The 10,653-nt window shown below is 41.0% G+C and overlaps 1 protein-coding gene across 2 annotated transcripts in view; it reads left to right on the top strand.

Annotated features, from left to right (window-relative positions):
* The window catches only part of DENND5B (DENN domain containing 5B), an 87,183-nt gene extending 76,530 nt beyond the window's left edge, over nt 1-10,653 (top strand). For both annotated transcript variants that reach the window (XM_026866554.1, XM_026866543.1), the window contains 7 exons: nt 519-664; nt 2,004-2,122; nt 3,261-3,448; nt 5,099-5,181; nt 5,347-5,473; nt 6,282-6,456; nt 7,315-10,653. In XM_026866554.1, the coding sequence (XP_026722355.1) occupies nt 519-664; nt 2,004-2,122; nt 3,261-3,448; nt 5,099-5,181; nt 5,347-5,473; nt 6,282-6,456; nt 7,315-7,498 (1,022 nt within the window). In that variant the 3' untranslated portion in view covers nt 7,499-10,653. The remainder of the gene's footprint in view (nt 1-518; nt 665-2,003; nt 2,123-3,260; nt 3,449-5,098; nt 5,182-5,346; nt 5,474-6,281; nt 6,457-7,314) is intronic.

The raw sequence follows: 10,653 nt of genomic DNA, 5'->3' as shown, positions 1-10,653 counted from the left end.
AAAAAAAAAAAAAAAAAAAGCAATGTATTGCTTCTACCAGGAAACTTTACAAGCGTTATGCTTTCCTACGCTGTGAAGAAGAACGGGAACAGTTTCTGTATCACCTACTCTCACTCAACGCTGTGGATTACTTCTGCTTCACAAGCGTCTTCACCACAATCAGTGAGTTGGAGAATCGATTTTTTTCCCCCTCAATAAAAATTAGTTGCTGTCATGATCTGTAAGAGATGATGTTGCTGTTGCTGGTGCCTGAGTAGCTGAGCCCTTATCTGGAAATCTTGGTTGTTGCTGCTGGGCTCATGGGTGCTGGGTAGCCGCGGCCAGGCCGGCCCTCGGCAGGCTTACCCCGGCCTTTGTGGGGGGCACAGGGCAGGGGTTCTCCTTGCTGGGTTGCTGAGACATGGGACGGGAATTTACCTTCAAGGGGGAGGTGTGGCTTACTCCAGAAACTGTGTTTAGTCTAAGGGGAGGGGCGGGGGAAGTCAGAACTAACTTCTCCTTCCCCATCCTGTTCTTAGTGATCCCTTATAGGTCAGTGATAATTCCCATCAAAAAACTAAGCAATGCAATAACCACATCAAACCCGTGGATATGTGTATCAGGAGAACTAGGAGATACGGGCGTAATGCAGATTCCTAAAAACCACCTAGAAATGACGTTTGAGGTGAGTACACTCTCTTTACATTTTACCTGTCAATTTGAAACATGCTTCCCAATGACCATTAATTTGGTGAGAGTTAATTGTCTTAAGATCACAGAATTGAAGATTATGTCCAGATTCATTGTACAGTCAAATACGTATGGGAAAACAGCGCTGCCTGCCCCTCCTGTGCTAGATGTTAAGTTTCCTGTGAGCACATGCCACTTCTAGTCACAGGCTTTACTGCTGTCCCTGTCCCAGCCCAGGGCTCCTCACCTAGCCAGTCTAGTTCGAGATATGAGACCTTTCAGGGCTCTTTTCCAACTCCTTATTCCCCTTCCAAGTTTCTTTCCCCTTCTTTCAGTCTGTCTTGCCACTTAACACCACTCAGGTCCCTTTCTACCTCTGTTCAGTTGCAAATTGCTTCTCCTCCTGCTTCAGCTCCTTGTCCAGAATTGCTTCTTTCCTTTCAACCAGCCAGTCTAACCCCTTGAACCCTTCAACTTCCCAGCTTCAGGGGCTACTCCCAGGAAACCATAGAGCTGCCACCCCCATCGGTCTCTATTCTCCATGCTTGCTGTGATTTTTCTCTTTGCATTTGACAACCTGGCTTTCCCATCCATCAATTACATGCTGGCTTGGTGCCAGCCCAAAGCAGATGGTAGTAGGAATTGCAGGGAAAGCCCAGTCAGACTTCTGTAGCTCCAGGCTCTACCATATCAAGTAAAGACTGATTTTGTAGGAAAACTGCTAGTAAAAGTGAAGTTGCATCCATTAAGCATATGCAGACAGGTCTTCAGCAACAATATTAAAAAACCCTATTGCCAGACATAGATTTTGACAGAGATGGAGAGGATATTTTTTGTGGTACAATGGCTGCCTCTCATTCAGATATTAGTATTTTGTAGAAAAGATCTCCAGACTTCTGACAAGCAAAATAACGTATTTAGACATTTCTAAGGACCATACTAACACTATTCTGGATTATTCCTTTGGTTGAAGCTTTCCTAAAATATCAACTTTGGGTAGCTAGCTAAGATCCATTTCTTCTACAAAAGCACACCTTTTTATCACCTTAGCTCAGAAGCTGGTAATTAACACTTCTCAGAAATATTCAGAGTGAGTGCTCATGACAAAGAATGTAATCTCTTCACAAGCTTTTAATTTAAAGGTATTTATTTTTTCCTCTGAAATAATTATTCTGCTTTTCAAAACATTCTGCATGCTTAATTGAAAATAATTGCTGTATAAATCAAAGGAAAATGAATAAAATCATACATTTGAGACCATATGTGTGCATGTGGTGGGGGTGTGTGTTGTCTATTGTTTTTTTAAATTAAGTAAAAACTGTTATTCATTTCAGTGCCAGAATTTAGGGAAACTGACGACTGTTCAGATTGGTCATGACAACTCAGGGCTACTAGCCAAGTGGCTGGTTGATTGTGTCATGGTCAGAAATGAAATAACAGGACACACGTACAAGTAAGCAACAAGTTTTAATTTTCTTTGTCTGAAATCCCTAGTTAAATCTAGAGAAAGCAAGAAGGGATTTATCTTTTCCTCAGCTGATGGAGTGCTGTGGGCTGATTTGGGTATCCAGTAGGGTTGGGATGGTCTCCCCCACCCACAGCTCTCATTTCAGAAGCCCTAGTTGAAGTTAAATAATCTAATAAATGTTAAATGAGACTTGAATGTAGGATTTTCTTTGCATCTCTCTGAGACAGGACACAATGTGGACAGTATGGATATTTTAGAAGTGATGGTATGTTTCTGTCTAATAATTAAATCTCTCAATTTAAAGTAGTGTGGTAAAATTGTGCACAAATGAAGTCTAAACCCCAAGAGCTGGAATGATAGTTTAGGACAAATATTTGGTTTCTATTTCTTTTAAAAAATACTCAGATGTGTAAGTACTGTAATAAATGTACAAAAACTCATCTTACAAGAAAATGAAAGGTTTTGATGATTTATTAATCTGTTGAATACATACCTCTTCTGTTGAAATGATCTTCTAATTCATCGTTGGTCTTACAAAACATCTGGCTAAGCAGACTTAATTTTTGGACTTAGAAAACTATAATTCAGAGAGGTGAGCTCCAGAGCTCAGGGTTGGCCACAGTGTATGGGGAAAAGGAGGAGGAAATGGGGTACAAGCACTGGGGGTGTGGACATGTGCATGGATTTCATTAGGACTGTGGATGGGGTCAAAAAGTACAGCAATAAAATGTGAGGTGAGGCTTGAGTATGAGGAGATGTCACAGCTTGAGTTGGGTGGGAACTCTATGTGGAAATTTAGCTGTTAATCATCGCAATATTTGTAAATGCTAAATAATTGGTTGTAGTTGCAAGTGAAAAATAATCTGGCAGAAAGCAAGACGTGGCCTGTGAAATATATGTGTGTAACACTTTCTGTTGTCCTATGCTTTCCTAAGGATGGAGCTGAATGTAGTTCTCTGCTTTAGTCTTATTGGTTGTGCTGCCTGCTGAGTTCTGGTTTGTGAAAAGTTTCTGACTTCAGAGCATTCCCTGCCCGTTAGCGGTGTTTATGGGTGTTAGCTGTCCCTCTGACTTTGAGATCAAGCTGGACTACCTGTGTGGCTGACCTGTGCTTGTGCTGCAGGTTTCCCTGTGGGCGATGGCTGGGAAAGGGCGTTGACGATGGCAGTTTGGAACGAATACTCATTGGAGAGCTGGTGTCCTCCACTTCTGACGAAGAGCTGGGAAAGCAGTGCCGTACTCCACCCCAGCAGAAATCTCCTACCACAGCTCGACGACTGAGCATCACTTCCCTCACAGGGAAAAACACCAGTAAGTCCTTTCATTTCTCCCCAGGGCCCTAGAGAAGCGGGCAGCAACTGCTGAGAAATAAAGCTCCTGTGAACAGGAGGGCTCCTACTTAAGCAAGGCATGGTGCAGAGAAACAGCTGTGAGCTGATGAGGTTTTCCTGTCCCGGACTGTCTGCAGCTTGCTCTGTGACTGTACACACTACCTCTTTCAGTGTCCCCATTTGACAGTTGAGAGAGAATTATATCTTTCCTTGGAGCACGGAGATAAGAGATGAGGGAGGATGAAGCAGCAGAATTTGCAGTAGCTGGTGCTGCTCAGCTTCCCAGCAAACTTTGCAGTCGGTGGGAAGACAGTCCTCCTTGAAGGGCAGTTCAGAGCCTGATGTGGATAGGAGTACATCTCCCAGAGGAGCCCTAGGGGACGTCATCTTCATGTCCCTAAAATTAGCTTTTATGTGTAAGTGCACCTGGCTACAATGAGGCATGGGACTGTAAGGGCCACCTGAGGCATTCGCTGCTAAAGCATACAGATGAGCACAGTGTAGATCCTGTTCATAAATCTATCCAGCTCCTATAACATTAGAGGACATGACTGCTGAAATGTCAAGCAAGGAAAGATTAGCCTCCAAGAGTAATGCAGCATTTAAAAGCTACCACAGGACCACTGCAGCTCTTCACATGTGTGAGTCCACGTTAGCTGGAGTAGTATGCACCAGAGCATTTCCTTAGATCTGAGAACACTAAGGCCCAGTAATTCATTTGGCTTGTGAGCTATGTGAGGCTCTGTGTTAGACCTGCTGGAGACTCTGGAGGTGGTCATGTACTAGAATGATACTGAGTTACTCCATGTTTCCAAAATAGTAGGACAAGCTAATAGTAACCTACATGTGTCTGAAAACTAGAAAGGACTCATAGAAAAAACATGAAAATAATTGAGGTCTGGAAAACACCTGCTTAAAGTTTTAAAAGTTCAGTCTATTTTAATCAAAGTGGATGAGAGACTAGATAATTTTCTGTTCTGTTGAGGGACTCAATTTTCTGCAGGTACCTGCATAGGAAGATGGGATAGTAACAGGTGGAGCCATAGCATGATTCAGTAGCAGAGGCATACAGCTAAACAGATTCAGAGCAGAAACATGGCTTATGTTTTTAACACAGAAGATAACTTACTCTTGGAACCATTCATAAGGAATATTCTCTGCCTGTGGCCCCTCACACTGGTACAATGACTAGATATGCGCCTAAAATAGATACCTGTTTTGGCTCAATAAAACATTGTGGGCTCAAGTCAGGAATTAATGAGTGCTGGGTTTTCTGGCCTCTGTCATGCAGAAGTGAGTCAAATGACTGGGCTACAACCTTTCAGCCCATGTCTCTTCATGTGAGGGTTGCTGTAATCTTATGTGATGAGCAAGATGTGATTAACTCAAAATATTTATCAAGCCAGATCCTTGGGTTGTGCATTTTTAAGTAGGGTGATTTATTTAACTATTACAGGGTTGCCCATCAGTTGCTTGTAATTAAGGCTCAGATTTACCCAAGACAAATGATTGCCTGAACTTTGTTAAAGATACAGAGTAATTCCTGCAGTTCAAACTATGTCACCATGAGAATCTGATGAATGTTTTAAAGTTGGTATCTCCAGCTAGTATGCTCTCCATCATTTCACAGGGCCTAATGCAGGACAGATCCAAGAGGGAATCGGGGAAGCTGTGAACAATATTGTGAAACACTTCCACAAGCCAGAGAAAGAGGTACTTACTACTTTTTGTTACTTGCCTGGTAAATACAATGCATATAAATATTTTTATAAACAGAAATGGATCTGAAGTATCACTAGAGACTGTTAACCTTTAGATTTGAAGCTTCTGGCATACAAACAAGGCAAGTTGTACTAACAGACTCTCTCTTTCCCACAGAGAGGGAGCCTTACCATTCTGTTGTGTGGAGAAAACGGTCTGGTTGCAGCACTGGAGCAGGTCTTCCACCATGGATTCAAATCAGCTCGCATTTTTCATAAGAATGTCTTCATCTGGGATTTCATAGGTAAGCTGGTATGTGATCTTGGAGACAGGAGAAGAAAGATTAGGGCAAAATGACTCTTCATGCACAGACCTCGGATTCTTGTCAGCTAGGGTGCCATTTGTTCCTGCTGAGCACCTGCTCCAGATTGCTTAAAGGCAATGAGAAACAAAATAGAAGATGAGAAATACTAAACTCTATATAAAGGGATGAGTGTGAATCTGTGCAGAAATTTAAAAGCACTTCAAATACTAGTCATTTATTTATAGATGAATGAATGTTCAAAAAGCTGCTTTTCTACCCAGAAAGAAGGTAGGCTGGAGGTTGAGGTAGAGTAGCAATTGATGTTAGGGGGAGAATTAGGAAGATAGGGAGTGAAAGTTTTGGATTTCCAGTTGTTTGAGAACTCTCCTAATCACTGCACTGGTGTTCTGGTGATGTTTATCTGTAGGCCTATGTTGTGGTAATTTAAGATGTACTTAGTCCCTTAAAACATGCTCACAAGTTGAGATACTTAGCCTGAGGGTAAGTGCTTACTCACTTGAGGTGAAAAATCAAAGCTGATGCTATCACTTAGGATGAAACCATTGGCAGGTACTCTGGTGCAGCTCCTTGGTGTTACCTAACTATATCGGACATCAACCAGTCTGCTGACCACTGCTGTGTAGCAAAGGTGGAGATCACTACCTACTTACGGTCTTCAGTGAGGAATCCGTGTACAAACTTTTGCAATAGTTCTCAGCAGGTTGTTTTTTTAAGGATTCTGTTGTGTGATTCTATGTCACAATGAAGTACTTCTGCTCACTGGGTTCTGATTTTCACCCTACCACAGAGAAAGCTGTTGCTTATTTTGAAACCACTGACCAGATTGGAGACAATGAGGAGGCCCTTTTGCTTCAGAGATCTTCATGCAAAACCTTCTGTCATTATGTGAATGCCATCAATACAGCTCCAAGGAACATTGGAAAGGATGGCAAATTCCAAATTCTGGTTTGCCTGGGGACAAGGTACCTAGCTGCTCTTTGTTATATGTGTCCTCTTGCATTAGAGTAGAAGAATACTTTTACACTGTTGTTATTACCTTTAGTTTTTCATTTTAAGACATCTCATACCTATCTATTATCCAGTACCTATTTTAGGCAGCTTTAATACTATATGAAAAGCTGGAACAAAGAAGCTGTAATGATACATAGCTTGTATGTAAACTGCTAAAAATGTTCTGAGCTCTTTTATAATTGTTAGCTTGACAGTTGTATGTATGAAAACTGTCTTGAAATTTTTTTTGATGAAGTGCTGGCTTTGGGAATGCAGAGTCCCTTTGCAAGAGTTGGTGCATTCCTAAATCCTCATTGAATCATTTTGCCTATGAAAATGGGATGTCAGTTACAATTTTGACAAAAACTATTCTAGGTGAATCTTTATTTCCTAATAGGATACTCTCTGTCTTGCACTTGGGGAGGGACCAGGGGAGTGGCTTAGTTATATTTTGGAGGATGAAAGTTAGTATGTCTAGAAATAAGTACCATTTTTATCTTGTCTGTCTGGATACATGGAAACAGTCCAATATCTTTTCCTGACTTTTACTTTACCTTTTCCTGATCTGAAAATGTTGCTGAATACTTCCAAAGTCAGCTGTCCAATTCTGCTGATAACCTTCCATCTTCATTCCTACAGTATGTTGTTACCTGTATTTTTCTAACAAAATCAAGGGTTATGACAACACCAGAAATTTTTGTGTGCAGACAACATGCATCACCCACAAAAAGAGACTGCATGTTTTGGGTGGTGTTAGTTCTTGGAGAATAATTTCTGTTTGAGATCTGTTGTACTTGGTGCTAAAATACCTCCTTTCATCCCCTTTGCAGGGACCACTTGCTCGCTCAGTGGATCCCGCTGCTGGCAGAGTGCCCTCCCATTACAAGGATGTATGAGGAAAATGCTCTCCTACGGGACCGCATGACTGTCAACTCCCTTATCCGAGTCCTACAGACATTGCAAGATTTCAACATCATCCTAGAAGGATCACTCATTAAAGGAGTGGATGTTTAGCATGGCTTTGCTGAGAACTTCATTATTCCTTTCCCAAGCAAGCAAACCACAATTGGAGACCTGTCAGGACTTGAAGGCGATGGTAGTGCACCACTGTAAGGCAAAGCTGCCAGTTGAAGTGGGAGTGGGAAGCCCAGTTTGTGCCCAATGGGGACTGTCTTCTAAAGCTGCAGAAAGCTAAGATGCAGTATTGTAGTTTATTTGAAACAGAAATTTAGTATAAAATAGAGTATTTTCATGTGTTAGATGTGTGTAAATATGTTATCTTCTTTAAGAAATTATATTGCTCTAAGAAATTTTTCTTAGACTGAATGTTCTTGTTCTGAGTATGAGTAGCTTAAACCCAGGGGAAGGACTGGGGGGAGGGAAGGACCGAGGTGGGAAGGGATGCCACTACTTGCTTGCAAGGAAAAAGCCAATCAATGTGTAAATACAACGCAAACTCAGCAGGGCTTTTTTCAGGTATTGCAAATTAATACAGCAAATATCCTTATGTAGCCATTGCGATTGTTTCAGTCTTGGGAATGTTGTAAGCATATGCTGGTTTACCCAATTGTACGTGGTCTCTTTTTGTTTGAAGACCCAACCCTTTCCATGCACAGAAGTTGAGAGTCGTCATTTTTTTCTGTAGGGTCTTTTGTGTCACTTCTGTTGAGCTCCAAAAGGGGAGACAAGTGTTAAAATGCTTAAAACACTGGAGAGGAGGACTGCTGTCAGCCTTGAAGCCTGTTTAAGCAGTGCTGCTGCAGCCCAAGATGGGCAGTGATGGCTTGCTTGACTCACTCAATGTGTCCCTTGCCTGTCTAGATGTTCTGATGATTTGCCCTCAGCCAGCCAGTTTGTGTTGTGGATGCCTTTTTTTTTTTTCTCCATGTTGAGGAATTTGGTTCATAGCAAATTCTTGCTGTTCTTGAGAAGAATCATTGCTGTAGAGCCACAAACACTGATGTTGCTGTGGTACTGAACTGTATCAGCTGGTTTTGAAATGCTGACAGGTTATGAGTCTTCCTTTATCCCACAGAATGATTGTTCCTAGGAAGTACAGCATCTTTGATTACTGTTTGGTTTTTTTTTTTTTAAATTACCCAGCTAGAAGAGGAAGAAAAAAAAAAGGGAAGAAAAAGCAGGGAGAAAAAAAGAATCTCACTTTGGTATTTTGAGGCTCCTCTCCTACACTTTCCAGTTAATGTGTTAGTAATAGAGCACGTATATATAGATACAGCTCTTGAAGAGGAACTGGGAGTAACTGAAATCCTGTATGCTAAAAATTTAACAGGAGATAACATTAAAATCATCTTGTGGAAACCATGCAGCAAATATGGAGTGTATTTTCCATTCTTGTGGATGGGAGTTGGAAGGATCTGAGGGCATAGTTATCTTCATCTGGGTTTAGTTTTTGGAGGTTAGTTTAAATATAGGTGTTTGCTTTCACTTGTTTATTCCCTATGATCTTGGCCATTTCGTTAGCAGATTTCTGTGGATGTCTCACTGTCAGCTGTGGCTTGGGAAAGGCCCCTAACTGGTACTGTAAGTGTATTGCCTTGCACTGTGCTCCCAAGGGGCATTAGGAGGGACTTGATAATGGTGGGCAGTAGCAGATCTTAGAATAGTATGCACGTGGTGGAGAGAGGGATGAGAGCTAAGGAAAAGGAAAAAGGATGATAATTAGGGTTTGCTTTCTCACCTGCCTTTAGTCAAGCTTCTCTACTTTCTTGTGGTCCTTCTGCTGTCCAGTTCTTATAACACCACTCACTTTAGTGTCAATGTGATGTTCCCAGCTAGAAGAAAACTCTTTATGTGACTTTTTTTCATTAGAAGGGAGAGTTTTATGTTGTAGTTTTGTTGTTTCTAATAAAGTAGTAAAATAACGTTGTCAGGGAGTTGCTGACTTTAATGAGGGTTCCAGCTTTTTAATCATTCTTTCTTCCTGAGCTTGTGCATCCTTAAACTGACTAAACTCAGCCCAAATACTGTAGGCAGCACTGCCATGTCGTTATTGTGGGTGTCAGGAACTAATGTAAAGGCTGGATCATGAGTTAGTAGCCAGAGCCCACAGCTGTGTGACATCTCTTATCTTTCCAGAAATGTGAAATTTGGCATGTTGGGGTTTTCTGTGTGGCCAGGCAAGTCTGCTTAAAGTCAGCAGAAGATGCATGATAACCCTTCAGCAGCAATTGAAGATGCATCCCTAGTACTTAACTCTATCAATAAATCATACATTTAGTACCAGAAACCATGTGGCATCATTATTTGGTAATGACTGCTTAGGATGCTTTGATTTCTATTACCACCCAGGCCTTTTATGTCTAATGACTGCTATACATGATTTTTTCACGCCCAACCCAGTCTAAGTGACTTTCATTTTACTGAAATAATAACCTCTTTAGTCACTGGATTTCTTCACAGCATCATCTGCATTTGCTAGCTGTATACTTCTCAAAAGTATACTGCTTCATACTTCTCCAAAGACTATGATTTAAGCAGTAGTAATGTTCATCCAAAATGACATGGGTTAAGTGCAAGCAGGATAAAGTAGAAATGTGGGCACCTCTAAAGGTCAAGCATAGATGAATAAACCACACACAGAGAAAAGGGCAATAACTACATGAAGTCTTTCTTAAGTTAAAATAAGTCAAAACCTGAGAAAATTTAAAATTCAAAACAGACCCTTCCCCCCTTTCAAACTACATTAAGGAACCTTTAGCACTTAACTTGGATGCAACATCACATCAGCTTTTTCAGCAAGTGTTGACTTGTTTGGTTTTGTCAATAATAATACAATAAAAATTATGTATGTCTAATATTTCCTTCTAGGCAATAAAACACCCTAAGATATGTTGAAAGGGGCACAGCTGAGTGTCTCAAATTCCCAGAAGTCTCGTTATTTGACAACATTGGGAGTACGGTTCTTGATAGTGAATTTTTATTCTACCATGTATGATTATTTTTTTTTTAGTAGACTACTTTTGTTTATTGGAAACTGTGAGGTTTTTTCTGTAAGGTTTACAGAAATCATTCTACCCACTAGAATGGTGAAAAACACATCAGGATTCTTCTAAGCTAATGCAGTTTTTACTTCAGTGTTAAAGCACCTTCTTTGGTTGAGAAAGGGAATCTTGGAAAAGACCAAAGCTCTCTGGTATCTGCTTTTTTTT

The sequence above is a fragment of the Athene cunicularia genome (assembly GCF_003259725.1).
Source record: "Athene cunicularia isolate RWA chromosome 1 unlocalized genomic scaffold, athCun1 chr1_part2, whole genome shotgun sequence".
NCBI classification, from domain to species: Eukaryota; Metazoa; Chordata; class Aves; order Strigiformes; family Strigidae; genus Athene; species Athene cunicularia.
The sequence above is the reverse complement of the archived record's forward strand: the minus strand, read 5'-3'. Positions and strand labels throughout refer to the sequence as shown.